The sequence below is a fragment of the Ambystoma mexicanum genome, chromosome 11 (genome assembly GCF_040938575.1).
Source record: "Ambystoma mexicanum isolate Mex_15411 chromosome 11, UKY_AmexF1_1, whole genome shotgun sequence".
In the NCBI taxonomy this organism is placed as follows: Eukaryota; Metazoa; Chordata; class Amphibia; order Caudata; family Ambystomatidae; genus Ambystoma; species Ambystoma mexicanum.
In genome coordinates, this window is record NC_090934.1 from 551,235,116 (window position 1) to 551,255,642 (window position 20,527).

Sequence of the window (20,527 nt, forward strand, 5' to 3'; positions counted from 1 at the left end):
ATATGTGCATGTATAGCAGAACTGTGATACTGTTTCATACAATAAAGGAAAAGCAGATAAAATAGATCTCTAGACATCACCCATTCAAATCTTTAGGTGCTTATTAAGTCTTTTCCTTTGTATTCTGTCACTTCCAATTAACTTCACCCATTATAAAACTCAAACTGCAAGTCCCACAATGCAAAGAAAAAACACGACTTAACTTCAAGGTTAAAAACTGGGACATGTATATGAAATACACATATGAAATTCTGTGCTATTCAAAATATTTTTTTGGAAGCATTTTGAAGAAAGTTCAAAAATGCACATCTGCATTTACAGCAACACTGTGTCACTTTTTCATAAAAGAAAGTAAAAGCAGATAACATATATTTGTACACCACTCAGTGTGTGCCAGTTTAATATATTGATAGTACATGTGCACTTCTAAACATAACCCATGCCAATCTTCAGCTACTTATGTAGTCATACTTTTTAATCTACATTCTGTGACTTGTATTCCAAGTTTCACAATGGGAAAAGTGGAACTACAAGTCCCAGAACGCAAACAGAAAATCTAGGACTACATAAACACCTACAGATTAGAATGCATCATGTTGGCAAGTATGCATATGCTCCTAACATATTAACACACACCAACTGCCATTTAAAAGTGTACTACAAATCTTTTCCATCAACTTTTCTTCCCTTTTAAAAAATGTTACAAAGCTTCTACAAATACTAATTTCTTAACTTTCATGAAAATGCTCATAAAAGCAAATACTTTTAACCATCCACCAATTCTATTATTTGTTTTTCCCCACCACTCCTCCTTCCTTCATAAATATCAACCTTACTAACAAAAAGTACTTCACCATTACCACATATCCCCACTTTCTTTTAAAATTAGTGGAAAGAAGCACATTTCCGAAGACAACAACCGAAAAATGAATACACTTCGCCTCCAACAGATTAAGTACATTAAATGTTCCATGTATATGTATATAATTACAGCAGCAGTTCCACTATATATTACCCCAGACTACTCTTTTCAAACCAACATTTCTTCATTTCTTTCACTGTAGCCATTATATTTCACCATTCACACTCTTACTATTCCCATCTATACATCACCATTGCAACACCCACTCTGTTGTCCAAAACAGCACAATGGCCCTTAAGATTCCATCAGACTACCACTCCCTTAATCTTACTCTCACAACCTTCCCAAACACACCAAATATGCCACTTCACAATCAAACAACACTCTATTCATCTGTACAATCACACCCAAAAACCCATGCACCATACATGCATATACATAGCACAACTTTCCAATGCAATCTTTCTCTTTTCCCAACAGACACCACAAAATACCTACTAAAAAGCAACTCTGTAGAAAAGAAAGAAAAAATAGAGCAGATAAGAATAAAACTACACAATATAGTCATCCACCTCTTAAGCAATTTATAGAAAACATTAAAACAAAAGAGATAGTAACCTCACTCAACAAAACTAAACCAGCCACATCTAAAAAAGATAAGGCTCCTTTTGCAAAAACTAAAAGTAAAAAAATATGTACGGAGAAAAGCAGATCTACTAATAAACCTAAGCCTCTATCTATCAGTGTTAACATAGTCAAGGTAAAGCAATCCAAAAGATTTATTTTACAGAAAATGCTCCACCGTAGAGTTCTTCACAATCTTATAAAAACTGCTGAAAAGTCACGATCTACCCTTAAAAACTACCGCAGGAGACTAATCGTGCAAGCTCTAATTGACAGCAGGTTTCTACTAAAGAGAACATTGCTTGTATTGATTTTAAACAGAATGAAACAACTAACTAACTGAATCAATAAATTACAAAAACTACTTCTAAACACGCGCAGTGTCAATATACAAACCTCAAACTTCTGCAATCGTGAATGGATTCAATGAGTAAGCTTATAAACAAGAACAACAAAAAATAATTGCCATAGAAAATAATGGTCGAGGGTATGATTATGGTGAAAGAAACCCTTATAGAAAAAAGTACCCAACAAACTTTGAACCAAATGCTCCTTTCACCCAAACAAACCATCTAGTGTACAAATGGACATGCAGCTCAATGTGTCATGTACGCCAACAATCCTTTAAATCTTAACGACAATCCCTCAATCACTATGTGAAACTAAAAGACAAAAGTAGAATGAAAACTTTACAAACCATAGACTCCTGTTCAGTGTGCATTTGTAATATACAAATTTGAAACTATAAGGGGGTGCCGTCGTACGGCACCCCCTTATAGTTTCAAATCCAGAAGTAACCATTATTGCCTTGTTTATGTATTTGTGGTTGTCTTTATATTCTCTAATGTGGCCATAGCCCCTGACCAACAAGCCGGTTGTTTTCCTTTAAAAGGTCTGATGTTCGGAGTGCTGGGTTACACTAAGCCAATGCTGACTGAATTATCAGTCATGTTTTTAGACAAGCATTCTTGCTTGACTATGTATTCTAGCTTCTAATTAAATGTTATATAGTTAACGAGCTTGAAACATGATTTAACATGCATGTTTTAAAATAATGAAATATAAATAAAATATTCATGTTTTCTAATTGTATTGTCTTTTAAATGATCTGATCTCTGATTCCGGATTTGGCTGCCCCTCTCCCCATCCGTTTGCCGGATTCCCCTTTAATTTGACTTTTTCCGCGGACATATCTTGTGTATATTACAAATGTCTCTTCCTCTTTGCCAGCAAAGTAGAGGTGTACCCATTCTCTGTGTCGCTTTGTTCCTGTTCAGTGTGCAGCCACACTCGTCAGCGAGGACATTCATTAGCCTGCATTTAAGGAACTGCTAGCAAAAGCACTTTCCACCACATCACTATGTTAGCAACACACCATTCTAGTATACAGAATCTTGTGCATCGACTATACCATGCAAAAAGTCCTGCTCTAGAATTGCAAAATTAAAAAAAAACATTCTCCTATACGGAACAGCCAAAGTGCTGCTTTGAGAAATAGAGCACATCCAATGTAAATACTTTGGAACTGAAGTTGACTTAGAAAATTCTGTACCTTCAGAAAAAATTACCGAAAAGCTCCTAAACACCAACATCCTACTAAAGACATACAAAAAAGAAATAGCTAAGTTTCAAAACACACCTGCTGAAATACCAGACCAGATATTTGTCTGTCGAAGCAGAATGTTTTATAAAAAGAGCACAAAAATAGTAGATCTAGCTTACAAAATAGAAAACAATGAAGAATCCCAATGGTTCCAATTAGCTTCATATCTAGCAGCAGAAACTAAATACAAAAAACCTGACCCCTCAACAGTTTGCACGTACTGCAACACAAACTTGACAATAATCATCACGTGCTATCACTAATAACTTAGAAATAATCCCACTCCCAAAAGCTATCCAACAATTTAACTTGTACGAGAGCATTATAATACAAACAGTGTACCCATTTCAGGTTATAATACGCCTTCAACCAAAATCGGCTAAATTACCTCCATCCGAGTTACCAAAGGGCATCCATGGGAAAGTAGTATATTTGACATTATGTCTAAAAGAAAATGTACAAACTCTAGGAGTACAACGACCAATAGATCAATCTTTGATTATACTAGTTAATGGTGTGTCAACAAAAGACAAACAAATTGGGCAACAACTATTTCACTTAAACAAAGTTAGACAAGCCCTACCACATCTAAAAGAAAATAATGCATACTACAAATATATAAACATAGAGGAAAACTTAAGAGAAACCACAAAAACTATTCAAGCCTCACCAGCAAATGGCCCACTACACTCAAAAGACATCATTGACGATGCATTAGAAACATATCAAATACATCAAGCCAAAGTATCCCCAATGAGTATATGGGAAAGAGAAGTGTAGTAGCATGTTCTTTTCCTCTACTCTTTCCTACAGGAAAAAGAAGAAGATACAATGAAAGGTCCAAGCAAATTAGTGCATCAAAATATCGCTCTTTATGAATGTATTCTTAAGACCCCAGATTCAGACAAACTATTGAATACATTTTCCACCTCCTCTTTGAAAGTCGACTAGCAACTCCATGTTATGGAGTGGCACACATATTAAAAACAGGCTCTAACCTTTTAAACATATTCCCTACCCAACTGCTTCAAAAAAGGAAAGAAAAAGATGACGTTTTGCAGCCAAGTTAGTCTCTTGGCAAACATTCATGGTACAAAAGAGTACTGGTTCTGATGTGACGCTGGTGTATGATGTATTCTAAGGAAGCTAGGCTCACCCACATGCTTTGTTACTTTAAGTTGTGCAGAGTACGCATGGGATGACTTGCATGACTTCATACGCACTGCAAACCAAAATAAATACAGAATAGGAATAAAAACACCAGGACATCTCTGTTCTCTTGACCCTGCCAATGTATCAAGGTACTTTCACCAGTGCTTCATTGCCATGCTGCATTTTATCTGCTATAAAACTACCCCTCTGCTCAAAGAAGTGCAACACTTCTTTTGGAGAAAAGAATATCAATCCAGAGGAGCACCACACATCCACATGCTTTTGTGGATACAAAATTCTCCTAAATGTACCCATGATAGTGATGCCACTGTTTTACAGTTTATTGAAATATACATTACCTGTGACATCCATTCAGAAACCATAGATAGTGACCTACATACACAAGTCTTATGCTTCCAAAAACATAAGTGTGGCAAATACTGCAGACGTAGATGTAAAATCAAAGGCAAATACTATACCAAAGGTTGCTTTGTCTTCCCTAGACCAGTTTGCAAAAAAAGACAAGTAAATAGCTGGATGTCTTCTGTTAGACACAGTGTAAAAGGCAAATCCCCTAATAATACATACAACATCAAAAGGCACAAAGCATCCAAGTACATCAATGATTACAATGTAATCATTGCCTTCTTGTGGAATACATACATACACATACAATATATGTCACAGCCTGTCTCACCAAAGCAGAGAAAACAGAGTTAAAAGACCTCTGGGATGACATATCATCTGACAAAACACTATCACAAAAATTGTACAGCTTTGGTATAAAAATGCTCTCCCATAGATAATGCGGGTGCTACGAAGCTGCAGACTGTTTAACAGGTACATCCATATATGTCCAATCTGAACACATTTTCTGGTTGAACCTTGGATTATCTTAATCCCAAAAAAATGTATTAAAATCCTACTAAGAGATAGAAAACATAACCACAAATGATCCCAACAGGCTGGACATTTTAAAAAACAATGTAATTGACACATACTACCCAAACAGAAATACTGCTTTTGGAAAATATGTGTCTGTACGTCATTGACCAAAACTACACCTTCAAAAACAATGTCACACCAAATGACACAACTGGTGAATAGTCTCAACTTGTGAAGGAAGCCTAGACTAATTAATCATATAAATGTCTCATTTAAATCTCTACAAAGTAGAGAACTGAATGACATGGCCCTACACCAACTTGAAGAAAAGAAAAAGAATTATTAGGTGGCTGTGACTCATTTTAAGCTGCTTTCAAAGCAAATGAAAGCAGTTTAACAAATGGCAATCAAACAATACAAACAAATGTTGGACAATGAACGCCAACAAGATGAAGAAATTGAAGCTCAACTACACAAAGACGTACCTGAGGGCAGTCAACCTTCCCTTACAGGAAGCCAAGAACCACTTAGATAACCGCTCATTTTAAATGGAGCAGCAATAGCCATGACTGAGGTAGAAAATACCATGCATCAATATAAACAATCTGAGGAGGACTTATCAGTTCTGGACTCACAGCTAAATGATGAACAACTCACCATTTATTTAGATGTCACTCAAGCAATTGAACATGGTTTTAAACATGAAACTAAAATCTGTAGCTGTAAAAATTATATACTTCTGCTCTTATATATAAGTGGTGAAGCTGATTCTGGTAAAAAATTCTTAATTAAGATAATCAGCACATTTCTACAAAACGTAACAAACAAAAACCTTTTGGCTGTAATAACAGCCCCCACAATTTTAGCTGCCTACAACATAGGAGGTGTAACTTTACACCAACTACTGCCCCTCCCTATTGGAAACCAAAACAAATTACAATACTACAAAATATCAGCAGAGGCGGCTACTGAAGTACACAGAATTCTGAAACAAATTAAACTGCTCTTGATAGATGAAGTAAGCATGATTTCCAACCTCACGTTGGCTTTAATTCATCTCAGAATGCAAGAAGTCCTAAAAACCAAGAACTGTTTGGAGAAAAACATGTTATTCTTTTCGTAGGCCTCCATTAGTTAACACCAGTAAAAGATCAACCTATTTTCAAAACATTAGGACACAAACAATGCCGCAATATCCTCAGCAGCATTGGAAATGCAAATCTGTGGGAACATTTTCACTACAGAGAACTAACTCAAAACATGCGTCAATATGCAGACCTCACCTATGCTAACATTTTAAAAAGCATTAGAACTGGCCTGCTTACTAAAGATGCGAAATCCATCCTAAATAGTAGACTAATCCATGGGCTACATGAATGAAACACATCTGCTCCTGATGTTATGGAACAATTATCTCAACAAAATCTAAAATGTATGTCCCTTGCAAGCTGTAGTCAATTAAACGAGACAATGTTGAAAAAAGAAATGCAACCCATACTGCATATCAGCTCCACAGACAAACTAGAAGTGCACGGTATGACACTTCCTATGTGTCAACAAGCAACAACATGACTAAATAGCTTAGAAACGTTTATCTCCAACACAGCTGGATTGGAGAAAACATTGACTTTGTGTCTAAACTTCAGAGTAATTCTAAAAAGTAACCTTTGTGCAGAACAATGTTTAGTCAATGGAGCAACTGGTATAGTTGTTGGCTTCCAAACATATCCACATGAAAACAAAATTCAGTTTGTCAACTTCCACTTTGACAAACTTGCAGAAGTTAAACAAATTGGCCGGACAATAGCGCATTTCCTTCTTTTCAAAGACATAAACGTATGCAGAGAGCAATTTTCTTTATCTCTTGCATATGCTGTCACTGTTCACAAGTCACAGGGTCTAACCATAGATCAAGCATTGATTGACATTGGCAGCACAGTCTTTGAAGAAGGTATGAGTTACGTAGCACTTTCAAGTCTGCATACACTAAATGGTCTATTCCTAGATAACTTTCATGCAAACAAAGTCAATGCTGACATTCCTTGCATCCTAGAATACAACAGGCCATGGGCACTATACACCCCCCCATTAAGATATTTACCCTGTACCTTAAAAAAGAAACCTTTAAAAAGACAAGTAATACAAACAGAAGCTGTAGCAGATCTCCCAACAAAACCGCTAAAAAAAACAACAACCAACTCCTTCATTCTACATCAAACAATACAACCACAAAACTGTCTAGTACAAAGTCAACTACACGTCCATCAGAAAAGAATGACACAGATGTCTCGTCTCCAGAAACATCTGCAGGCCCATCAAATGATCTACAAACAGAACTCTCAGGACCATTAATCTTCTCTTTCAATTGCCACCAACTGTTCAGAACATTTAATTAAACGGCTCAGACCAGATGTGTTTGCAAATGCTCGTCCTGCATAGAAATGTCACAAATAATTCTGACAACATGCAAGAATTGGCCTACTGTGCAGGAATGACGACATTTACCATAAACACACTGGAAGAGCCACAATAATTCCTAATGTACTAACTAAAAGTACTGGAAACCAAAAACATCCCTATAAATGAAATCTTCCAGATTTCATACACGTGGAACCATCATGCACTCTTTGCAACCATGTTTCACAAGACCACATGCCTAATGAATGATTTGTATATGTTTCCACACCAAATTCTGAATCCATCCCATTTCACCAGCTTCTGCAAAATGCAAATCATGGCATAGTATGCCCTTTTTGCAATTCAGACAATCGTTCCATCATACAAATAAACTCACATAGCCAATATGTCATACTGATGCTTCTAAGGTACAATGCAGATGGTACCAAAAATAAATGTAAGCTTAAAGGCTTCATGCATGGGCAAGTATCTCTTGGAAAGAAAACCCTCACAACAGTAGGTATAGTATACCACACTAGTGCCACAACTACTTCAGGGCACTAGACTGCATATGTCACAAAGAGAAGTGGTTAGTTTGAATGTAATGATAATTCTGTTACTCCAAAACATGCATATTTAATATTCCGTCAACCCAAATGTAGTCACTAAACTATAGCACAATTAACAGTTAGCATACATAGCAGGTTTCTAACTATATCCATAATACTACAATAGTACTTGTGAAAGTCGATCTAGTTACAATACGCCAACAGGTATCTAACTACTTGAAAAATACCCTTCGTTCCAAAACACTTCAAATACGCCATCTCAATTCTTATACGACAAAACATTTTCTAACCTCTGATGCATTTAGAATACACCAACAGGTATCTAACTACTTCAAGCATTCCCTTAATCACAACATTCTTCAAACAAACATACTATCACCCTTACACTCACGTAACTGTAATCAGTTTTTTTAAATCCAGTATGGATTTTGTTTTCTAATGACTCAATTTTTATTTAATGTCAAAACAACAGCAGTGTGTCATACACTAATATTGTACCAAACATAGTACTTAGAATGTACTGTTATGAGAGTCTAATAAAATGTATATGTAAAATGGTATACAACTACAGCTTTTAAACTATCCTGCTTAACAAATTGTACTGTTTTTTTCCCCACAGAAAATAAACCAGAGATTCCAGCTTCATAACGCTATAAAACTAACTAAACACAGCAATTATAATCCAATACACATTCTATGAGCACTATTCTCAATTGTACTACAATCATAAGTTCCAGATACAGTTCAGTTTCATCATTCCTCCATATTACAAACACTTTGTACTCCCACTACATTACATATAATTACTATACACATATTATTACTATGGTGATTCTAGTCATACTCCTATTACATTACATATTACTCCAATTACCACTGTTAGTTGCCTTTATTATTTATTTTTATTTATCTGTTTCTCCTTTGCTCTGCACTTTACACTTCTCCCCATCCATGCACTTTTCCCCTCCCCTTCTCCCATGCACTTGCGCGATCTCAATGTCACTGGGCCTAGTAAGATCTTGTTTTGTTCCCCCCTGTTCCTCTCCATAGCCTTGTCGTGCTCTGAAACACTTGTGTACGAGCGCAATAGAAATAAAATGTCAATATCAATATCAATACATTACCTATAATTACTATAGTCATATTACTATTGTGGTGGCTCTAGCCCGTGGACATATTCTTGGGGCCATTGCCTGCGGCCATGCCACCCAGAATCTGGCCACTGGCCTCAACCACCACAATACAATTAACTATGTAAGAAGTACGTTCCATACACCGTCAATTAATAAAAACTCACTCTGAACCCCCCACATTCAAAAGGATGTCCGTGGACACCGAATTTGACTGCGGATTCTGCGACACTTCCAAACCCTTTTTTCACCTATAAAAACAGCTCCACATTACCTTTGTTCCACTTCCCTACCACTTCTACACCCTCTTTCAGCAATGAAATAACCCCGAATGTCTTTTCCAAGCTATCCGTTCACAGCACTGTCTGAGAATTACCACGGGGTCCACTGACAGATATGACACCTGCCCAACCTTTTTCTACCTACAAAAATAGCCCCATGTCATTTTTTTTGACTCCCCACTCTTCCCAGCCCTTCTTTCCACCACCAAATAACCCAAAATGTTATTTCTAAACTATTCCCCCATCGCGCTGTCCATAGACAGCCGCCAGTGTCTGTGGATAGCCGTCGGTGTTCGCGGATCCAACATGTCAGGGGTTTCCAAAAATCTGATGCATATTGCGTTTTTTATTGACCAAACAGCGGGCGCGTCAGATGTCCGCAGACTTCACACTGCCCTCTGGGTCCATCGGAGGCCTGTCCGCATATCGAACGGGAAGTGAGTCCACTGACCGAACCCAGATATCACTACTTTTTTTGACCTACTTTTTGGTCATTTTAAAAGAAACTACTGGACAGATTTTCACCAAATTTACAAAAGCACACTTTTGGGACCAAGCTGCCCTCCTGTTGCAAATTTGGTGAAAATCCATCCAGCAGTTTGGGCTGTAGGCATGAGCAAAAACTTCTTTCCATTGCATCTATGTGAAAAACCACACATTTTGGGACACCCTATACGTTTTTACCCCTGAACGAAACCTCATTATAGCTCGCAGAATCAATCTGATGGGGCCATAAACCTTTTTTTTACAAAGTTCAGTGAGGATTCGTCCGGGGGGTGGAGGGGTGAAGTTATAAGCCACCCAAAAAGTGGTCTCCCTATAGGTTGAGTAACTTAACCATAACTACAGGGCCGCTATCACAGGACCTGTCATATATATGCATAGCATTGCCTGGTCTGATGCCAGGATTTCTTTTCTGGTGGCAGCACCTACCTTTACACTGGAGAAAGTGCCCTGCTGGTACACAGGTGGAAAAGGTGGCTTCAACACTGTTTGGGCCGTGCTTCTTGTAAATTGTTCTACACTAGTGGCATTCATTCTTTGTCCTATATAGATAGCAACATCTGCCTGCACACTGGCCCAATTGGGTCTGCCTTTACACTAGTGGAAGTACCGTGTGCAATGCTGTCGGCAGTACCTCAGTCTATGTTGGTAGGAGCACTTAACTCTCCACTGGCTGCAGCATGGTGGCAACACCTTGTTTTACACTGGTGGCAGCATCCATCACTATGCTTATCACATATTGGTTATGATGCCTTGTACTAGGTTAGTGACAATGGCTTGTTCCACACCAGTAAAAGCACTTTGTTCTACACCAATGGCAGTGCCTTGTTCTACGTTGCCAGCAGCCCTAATACTGGCTTTTGCAGGACTTACCTCATGGCTCGGCTCAGTTTTTCGTAGGTCATGCTGCTGTTGTTCTTTTTCTTTCCCCAGAGCTGTGCCACTGCCTCTGACTTAAGGAACCTGAAGATGCCCTCTGACCTATCCTCCCACTTGATGAGACCAGGGTTCTTATCCGGGGTCAACAGGATGTCTCGGATGAACTCCCACAGGTGGGTCCCTCTGGGATCTGAAAGAAGACACAGTAAATCAGATGCATTGGCCCAGGAAGATGATTCTCACTTCAACAAGTTATAGTAAATTCTAGGATATCCAGCCAGACTCTTCTAAAGGTTCTGAATGGTAAGGCCAGATCCGCTCTTCAGTTAAGGCAACCTATTCACTATGAAAGGGCAAGTGATTCTGGGACAGATACACCCTGCACTGTAGGCATAGGGCAGACTTCTAAAGAGACAGAGGCCCTCATTACAACACTGGCGCTAAACCATGGCGTTATGAGCAGCATGGTTGGTGCCGGTGTTGTAACGGGTCCGCCATGGTTCAATGGGGAATTACCACCCCATTCCAAGGTTGGCGGGCGGTAATTCCCCATTGAACCATGGCCCTTCCTCATTCCCATTTTCGCCCCATAGGGCTCTATGGGAATGGGGAAGGCGCTAAGTACGGTACCGCAAATTGAGGTACCGTACTTAGCACCAAGGTCCCTTTGCGGGTCCCTACTTTAACGGCTGGTCTAGGGAAGGGACCTCGTAGTAAGGCGCTAAGTGTTTAATGGCGCCGCAGCCTTTTACAGCGCCGTTGAACACTTAGCGCCAGGGTCCTAATGAGGCCCAGAGTCTCTGGGAGCATGAACATCACACATTAAAGTCACCCCACTGTTGTTTTGAGATGGTCCAGAGACAATAGGGCCATATCCATTGAGCATGAAAGAGACAACGCTGATGTTTTAAGTCAATGAGACACCAAGATCATATCTGCTGTACATCGCTCGCACCAGACCAGCCCCCAAAGTGCTAGACGCTCTCGCGTCATATCGATCCCACTTTAGAGGAACCACACTGTATCCTGAAGAATCGGAGACCACAAGGCCATATCCCTCGGACAATAAAGAGAACATACTGATGTTAAAAGGACCAGAGGCCTTTAAACACCATATTTAGATATGTACAATATCTGACATGCACTGTAGGTAGCCGACTGGCCCCTAAAGACCATGAACTGCTGTGGTCGCATATCCATCATATACTAAAAGCACAAGACTGACTTCTAAAATGCCACAAAGTTGCAGGACACACATATCTCAACTGAAGGTGCATACTGATGGTTATGAGAGTCTGTGAGTCCATGCCACGTCCACGCTGCACGGGTGGCATGCACAGGATAGCGATTCAGCGGAGTTGTCAATGAAAATGGTTTACTTTGTAATAAAACATAATACAAATGCAAAATTAAACTAACAGTGATACGCCTGGGAGGCCGTTGCATGGCAGTTCGCAGGAGTCTTCCAATGAATTAGCCTCCACTAGACACTACTAATGTAACATGACAGGCCACACAAAACAATAGCACACAACGATAGTACAACATTAACACGTATTCAGGCATAACACAATATAAAAACACAATTACGCAGTCTAACAAATGCACCTGATTAGCCAAGGACACATGGGCTTACCTCCATTTACACATATCTGGCTGCACCTGAGTGAAACGCTGAGCTATCCAAGTCTGCATGGGTGTTGCTACAGACCCAAGTTATGAGTCAAATACTGTCAGGCCAGGAAATGTGTGGCTCTTAGCACAGTCTCCTATCATTTTACTTGAATCCAGTCAAACAATTATATAGACTGAGTGGTGTTGCTATTGCCACATCCTCTTGTCACCACAGCTGAATGCACCTCAGTTAAAAACGGTCATAATAAATAAATAAATATCCAGAGTTTTGTGGCTGTTACTTCATTCTCCAGATGCACACCGCTGGCATAATCTGAGTCAAGCATGGCTATATCCATGTCTATTATTATTGTTATGTGGCTGTTGCTACAGTCTGCTGTTATGCATAGTTTCAGGGCCAACGTTGGGACATTTCAAAGCTTTCAGCTGAAATGGGCCCATTTTGTCTGTGAAAAAGAACGATTAATAGCTCCTCTTAAGTCCTCATTTAGGGATGCAGCACCCTGTGCTGACTGCTGTGACAATGACTTGGGCCTCAAGCAGTGTGTTTCAGTGATTCAGGGGCCACCTCCTGCTACATGAGTTGGGGCTCATGGGTACTTTGGGGCAGATCCACTGGTCTCCATAGTAACACTCAGGCCGGGACCTGGGGACCACCACAATGCTTACACTGCTGCTCCTGCCCCTTTAAATATTCTGACTCAGAATATGCTATTGGCATCTGCTGGCCCGGTAAATAAGGGCCCACATTATTTGTCCCATTCTAATATTTCTGTAGAGCTTACTGAGACAGATTGTGCCACAAGCCCAGACCAATGGGAGGAAACTTTCCACTAAAAACCCACATAGGGGACAGCAGGTATGAGAGTTTGGAGTAGCACATCAGCCAGTGTGGTGGCCAAGCAGTTGGTGGCCCAGGAGAATTTGGTGGTGCAGGATGAGATGGATGATCAGGAAGAGTTTGATGGGCAGGAGGAGTTTGAAGTACAGGTGGAATCGGTGGTGCAGGAGGAGTTGGATGTGCAGAAGGATTTGGTCGTGCAGGAGGAGTTGGAGGAACAGCAGGTGGTACTGGTAGGGTTGGGGGTGCAGGTGGAGTTGGATATGCAGGTAGACCTGGTGGTGCAGGAGGAGTTGGAGGTGTAAGAGGAGTTGGAAACATAGGAGGAGTTGGAGAGGCAGGAGGAGCTAGAGGCACAGGGGGATTTGGAGGGGTGGGAAGAGTAGAGAGAGAAAGTTATCATTAAAGAGCCCAGAGGAGGGATGGAGGTAGAGGAAATCGGAGGAGGTGGAGGAGGGTGAAAGTAAACAAACCCCAGGAAGAGAGACACGAAGAAGTTAAAACGAGGGGGAACTGGCAGTTTGAGGAGAGGATGAGCCACAGCGAGTGAACAAATGGCACTGTGCAAAGTTCTTTGGAGACAGAGAGAGAATGCCAGACAGAGAGTGAGACAACAAGAGCTTATTTGTTATCCAGGAGAAGTGGGGGAAGGAATGAGCAGGAAGCGAAACCGTCAAGGTGGCTTAACGAAGGGCAGCCCGAGCAAGGCCTACAGTTAGACCAATATGCATCTGGGGGTGAGCCAGAGCCCCAGAAGGAATATTAACATTCTATAGTCCTACCGCACTGCTGGTGGAAGCTGTAGAATCAGCTTCGAACAAACTTGGAGCTGCAGCAAAATTGCCTGCGGCATCTTAGTGTTGCCATCCATCCATTAAAGCCACTCCCTCACTAAGATTACAGTCACAGAAGCAACCTTATACAGAAGATTGGGGCTGATGATGGGGAAGACCCAGACAGAGACTATTCCTTTACGCAGCAAGAGAGCAAACTGGATACTCAGAGAAGAACATGAAGAAACGTACCAGTGACCTCAACATCCTGACTTATATAACTGACGTGGCTTGATGGTTGCCACAGGGAGAAGGCTTCCTGAGTAAAGTACTTGGAGAGATAAGAGGATTAGGAGAGGAAGGGGGAAGAGCTGAAAAGGAACTACCCTTTCTCTCAGATGAGGATACCCTGCGACGGTCCCCCATCCTCAAATATTTATAAAAGAACCCAAATGAACATACTATCTTTCAATTGTGTTGTTGAGCCTAGTGGTGCTTCCAAGTGGCTTTGTGAAACTGCCTTTCTTTGTTCTGCCGTGCAGAGGGCAATAGAATTGTCAATTGACAATCTGCACGCTGCATGCAGCCTGTATTGTTTTATCTAGGATTTTGCCACACTGTTAAGCCACTAGCTGGGCGCAGTGCACATATTAATTGAGGAAGCAACAATTTAGCTTCACCCTTTCCATGCAAGCCCAGGACCTACCATTAAGTAAAAGCCATGCCATTTAAAGTGCGAGCCACAGACAGACATATGTATAAAGGTGTTCATTAACCACAGATATATTTCACCTATCTTTCAATTCTTTGGTGTGGATATGCTTGGAGATTAATGAAGTTCAAGGTGTGGCTCATGTTATGCAACGTCTGTGATACAACCAGGGATATCACCCATTGCAATTTGCATTAGGGAACACATATGGTGCATTAAAATGTAAGCACCACTACCACTCTTCTGAAGTACTTTCCCTAGGAATGTTGCACTGGATTTAAGGCAGAAGCAGGCAGAGATCCCAGGCTGTTGCTTGTCGGGTGGGGCCTGCCACAGTCTTGATTTCTTCTTCGCATTCTGGTGCTTGTAGTGTGGAATTAATTACAGGAATACCAAAACTACAGATGTAAGACTACAATGCATTTTTGTTGTTGACATATGGAATAGGGTTTTCCCATACGTAGATAATGTGACTCCAGATATCATTTTGAAATAGGCCCCGTATCCGAGCCCAACACGGAGGTAGTGGGGACTGCCTGTTGCTACAGTTATCTGTCCCACAGGGCCTGCTGCACTGGAGTCAAACACCAAGATAGCCAAGGCTTTATTGCTGAAGCTACTGTTCCTGGCTAACCACAGCTGATTTCACCAGAGTCAGAAATGTTCAAATGGATGGGCGGCATGGCTGTAGCCATCATCTCTCTTTACCCACAACTTGCAGCACCTCAGTCAGCTACGGCCATTCCCTGGATTTTGTGACTGTTACTGCAGCCTCTGATTACCCAAAGGTGACTGTAATCAGAGGCTACCTAGGGCCTTGCTGTTCTTGCTACAGTCTCTTGTTACGCTCCGCTGACTACTCCTGAGTGCTGTTACCACAGTGTCCTGTCACGCAACATTGTCTGCACCTGAGTGCTGTTAACACAGTGTCCTCTTTCACAAATCTGTCTACACCTGAGTGCCGTTAGCACAGTGTCCTGTTAGGCACAGCTGTCTGCCTCTCCTGTTATCACAGTGTCCTGTTACGCAAATCTGTCTGCCTCTGAGTGCCGTTACCACACTGTCCTGGTACGCACAGCTCTCTGCCTCTGAGTGCCATTATCACAGTGTCCTGTTACGCAAAGCTGACTGCCTCTGGGTGCTGTTACCACAGTGTCATGTCATGTTACGCACAGCTCTCAATGCTGTTAGCTCCTGTTACACGCAGTTGTCTGACTCTGAGTGCCGTTAGCACAGTGTTCTGTTAAGCGCAGCTGTCTGCCCTGAGTGCCGTTAGCACAGTGTCCTGTTACGAGGAGCTGTCTGCTTCTGAGTGCTGTTACCACAGTGTCCTGTTACGCACAGCTGTCTGCCTCTAAATGCTGTTAGCTCCTGTTATGCACAGCTGTCTGCCTCCGAGTGCTGTTAACACAATGTCCTTTAACGCACAGCTGTCTGCTTCTGGGTGCTGTTAACACAGTGTCCAGTTATGTACTGTCACGAGCGGTATTGCTTACGAGCCCCGGAGATGGTCACTATGGCGACGTTGGCGCCATATTTCCACAATCAACATCTCCTCTCCTAAGATGTCGTCGGAAGAGCAGGGCACCGGTCCATTCATTCAGCCGGAGCCTGAAGAGGAAACTCCTCCTTACACGGAAGCAGTACTTCTGTCTGTGATTCCTACACCTCGGCGTGTTACTACTTGTTAGCCCCCCTTCATGGGGCCGCTCCACGCACACCAAATGACCACGCAGGAGCCATTGTGCTGCACAACCTCCTCTTTATTCCTCCATACTCTTACTGATCTCCCGCTTCCCTTGCCCCTCCCTTTCCTCCCGCTTCCCGCTCCCTCCCATAGTCCTGGGCCCCCCTCTTAAAGGGGCTCTGTCCCTTTTCCCACTTACAACACCTCCCCCTTGCTTAACATGAGACTTCCGGGGTCACATTTGCTCGGTGAGACGTTGGGGTCTCTTTGTGGCTCGGTGGGGCCTGCCTGGTTGCTCGTGGGTCTCTTCCACGCTCTCTCGTTGCAGTGCTTCATAAGTCTTTGCTCTCTCCTTTTCCTTCCTCTCGATCGCTTCTCCTTTCATTGGTTCCTGCTCTTCAAAGTATAGCTCGTGGAGGAGGGAGTCCTTTGGCGTCATTTTGCCGTAGTTCTCTGTCATAGTTGTCACCTGCTCTCTGTCCCTTGTCGCTAGGATGGGGTCTGCGCGGTTTGTCTGTCCTCTGGTTTTGTTTTATTCTCCCGCGTCTTGCTCCGGCACGTGGTCCTTCTTGTGGGTTACTCCGAATGACCTATAGTGAATGCTGATGAGTGCATGCTGTAGTGCTGTCCGGTGGCTGAGACGGCTGTGCCCTATGGCGGGACTCGGTATCATGCGGATGGCGTCAGACACTCTGCGGCCTCCTTGGGTTGGGTCGCGTCGTGACGGACCTTTTGGCTGTATTGTCTGTGCGGTCCTCCATTGGCCGGCATGGTCCTGGAGTTTGTCTAGGGGTTGTTCTTCCGCCAGTGTCTGGTACAGTTGCCTTGTACCAACGTTTCCTGTGGCTTCCGCATTCCCTCCCCCGTATGATATCTCGAAGGGTACTGGGTGGTTGCGAGACTCATAGTTCTCTCGCAGGACGGGTGAGGTTCGTGTGTCAAGTGCTGGTCCGTCCTCTTTTGGGTGGGTCAACCCAGGGTGGAGGGTGTGTGCATGCCTGTGATGTCTAGAAGGGCTGGTGTTCACGGTCTCTGTGTTTTTCCTGGTCTCTGACAGTGCCATCGGTAAGTTCGGGTATCTTTCCTGGGCAGGTGGTATCGGTCGATATGCAGCACTTGTGGGTGCTTGTGTTCCGCATTTTGCTTGAAGGTGACCTTCCTGGCCACAGCGCCAGCATGTTCGTCCCAAGGCTGAATATGGTTGTCCGTGTGTGTGTTTCCAGCCCCGCCTGTGGAATTGCTCTTTGCTTGGGGTTTGTTGCCGGTGTCTTCTGAGTTTTCGCTGTCTCCAGGGTTGAGTGGGCTTGGACTGTTGCGGTTGTCTTTCCGTGAGGGCCGCGATGGCATTGCGTTCAACTTGCCTCTCAATGGTGGTTGCCTGTGCGTCAACTCTCTCGTAGGTTTTTGCCAGATTTAGTATTTTCACTAGGGGTAGGGGCTTTATGAGAAGGTGTTTTCTGAATGTTGACGAGGTGCACCCTTCTATGATCCTTAGTCTTATAGCTTCTTCATCGTTGAAGTTGGCGAAGTCGCAGTCTCCTATCTTTTGCTGGAGACGTATGACGAACTCCCCAATCGATTCGTGTGGGCGCTGCCTGTGTTGGTTGAATGCAAGGCGTTCGTAGTCTTTGTTGGATTCTGTTATGAGTTTGTCGTTTAGTGCACCTAGGAGACATTGGTACGTGGTTTTGTCTGTAGCTGGGATTGTCTTGATGATGTCCTTTACCTCTTTTCCTACCAGGTTCCTAAATATGCTAATTTTGTTTGGCGGGTCTTTGTTCCCAATTGCACCTAAAAAGTCCTCAAATTCTTCCATCCACTCTTCCCATCGTTGGCCCTGGTCATGACGTGGGTTTAATGTGAATGGAGCGGGTTGCCTCATTAGGCTTGCGTGAGAGGAGGGTGCTCCTGGTACTGGTGGTTGGGCATTGGGGTCTGCTGCATCCGGGGCCGACATGATGGTGTCGCTTGGTCTGCTTTCGTTAGTCAGGTGGCAGGTGGGCATTGGTCAGTTGACTCTTGGTGTTATGGCTTCCTGATTGGGTCTCACGTGGGAAGCACAGGCTTTCTTTCTTTTGTTGTGGTTTGGTTTAACTGTATGGTCTCATTAAATGTTGTGTGTGGGGGGGGACACAGGGTTTCTTTCTCCCTCGTAGCGTCGCTTACTCCTTTATTTTTGAATGTCACTTGGGGAGACACGGGGTTTCCCTCCTTCTTTGGCTTTGGGAGTCCCTTCTTTGCTTTGGTTTATCTCTGTTGTCTGTAGGGGTGTCACTCATGGGAGGCACAGGGTTCCTCTCTCTGCTGTGGTGGTCTCTGTCGCACAATTGCTTTAATGTCACACGGGGAGACACAGGGATTCCCTTCTGCCGTAGCGTTCTTAGCTTATTATCCCCTTGGGTGTCGCGTGGGGAAACACGGGGATTCCTTTTCCGTATTGTAGTTCCCCGTATTATTTTATGTGTCACATGCGGGAGACACGGGGATTCCCTTTTGGTCGGAATGTGGTTTTCCTGTATGTGTTTGAGTGTCACACGGGGAGACGCGAGGTTCCTTTTCCCCCTTTTTTTTTTCCGACCCCCGACAGAACACCTTACTTGTTGGGGTTGCAGTTGCCGCGGTCCGTTTATTCTCCTCCTCTTGTTGCCGCCAATGGATGAAGCGGGCAAGCAGCCGGGCCTGCTGCGCTGTCACGGTTGCTGCAGGCGTGGTCTTCTCCTCGCTGTTCGGCGGCTCCGTAGTCTTGGTGGCAGCTCCTCTTCCTGCTGGGGTCCCCTTGTGCGTTGGCCTCCCCCTGCCGTTGGATTCATTCCGACGGCTCTGCTGGACCACCCTTGGCGGCTCCTCCTTCAGCTGGTCTTCGGTCCTCTCTGCTGTCGGGGTGGGCTCCCGCGACGTCTTCCCTCTGCTGGGCTGCGTCCGGCGGTCCTCTCTGCTGTCGGGGTGGGCTCCCGCGACGTCTTCCCTCTGCTGGGCTGCGTCTGGCGGTCCTCTCTGCTGTCGGGGTGGGCTCCCGTGACGTCTTCCCTCTGCTGGGCTGCGTCCGGCGGTCCTCTCTGCTGTCGGGGTGGGATCCCACGACGTCTTCCCTCTGCTGGGCTGTGTCCGGTGGTCCTCTCTGCTGTCGGGGTGGGCTCCCGCGACGTCTTCCTTCTGCTGGGCTCACGGACCCTCCTCCGGAGCTCCTCACGGGTTTTCATCTGCTGCGGGTGCACGGGTCCACCGTCTCCTCCGCTGCTGGGCGCACGGGCCCCTGTTCATAGCGGGCACACGGGCCCCAGGTGCTGCTGGGCGCACCGGCCTCCACCTCCTCAGCTGCTGGGCGCGCAGGCCCTACCACACTTTGGGCGCACGGGCCCTGCCGCTCGCGCGGGCTCGCAGGCCCGATGATGCTGGGCACGCAGGCCCACTGCGGGCACTCAGGCCCCCTTGTAATTGCAGGGCGCTCTGGCCCACCTCTGTTCCTGGGCGCACGGGCCCACTGCAGGACACACGGGTCCACCACGAGGGCACACAGGCCCGTTACTCTGAGCGCGCAGGCTCGCTGCAGGGCTCACGGGCCCACCTCCTACTGCCGGGCATACAGGCCCCGTTGCCACTGGGCACATGGGCCCCCGTTACTGCTGGGCACACGGGCCCCCGTCGCTGCTGGGCACACAGGCCCCCGTTGCTGCTGGGCACACGGGCCCTCCATTGTTGCTGGGCGCACGGGCCCTTCACTGCTGGGCACACGGCCCTCGTCGCTGCTGGGCACACGGGCCCCCGTTACTGCTGGGCACACGGGCCCTCCATTGTTGCTGGGTGCCCAGGCCCCGTTGCCACTGGGCACATGGGCCCCCGTTACTGCTGGGCACACGGGCCCCCGTCGCTGCTGGGCACACGGGCCCCCGTCGCTGCTGGGCACACAGGCCCCCGTTGCTGCTGGGCACACGGGCCCTCCATTGTTGCTGGGCGCATGGGCCCTTCACTGCTGGGCACATGGCCCTCGTCGCT

General features: G+C 44.4%; 1 protein-coding gene across 3 annotated transcripts in view; it reads right to left on the bottom strand.

Moving 5' to 3' along the window:
• The window catches only part of EHF (ETS homologous factor), a 204,838-nt gene that overhangs the window by 15,796 nt on the left and 168,515 nt on the right, over positions 1-20,527 (bottom strand). For all 3 annotated transcript variants that reach the window (XM_069623374.1, XM_069623375.1, XM_069623376.1), the window contains one exon: positions 10,881-11,076. In XM_069623374.1, coding sequence (XP_069479475.1) covers positions 10,881-11,076 — 196 coding nt within the window. The remainder of the gene's footprint in view (positions 1-10,880; positions 11,077-20,527) is intronic.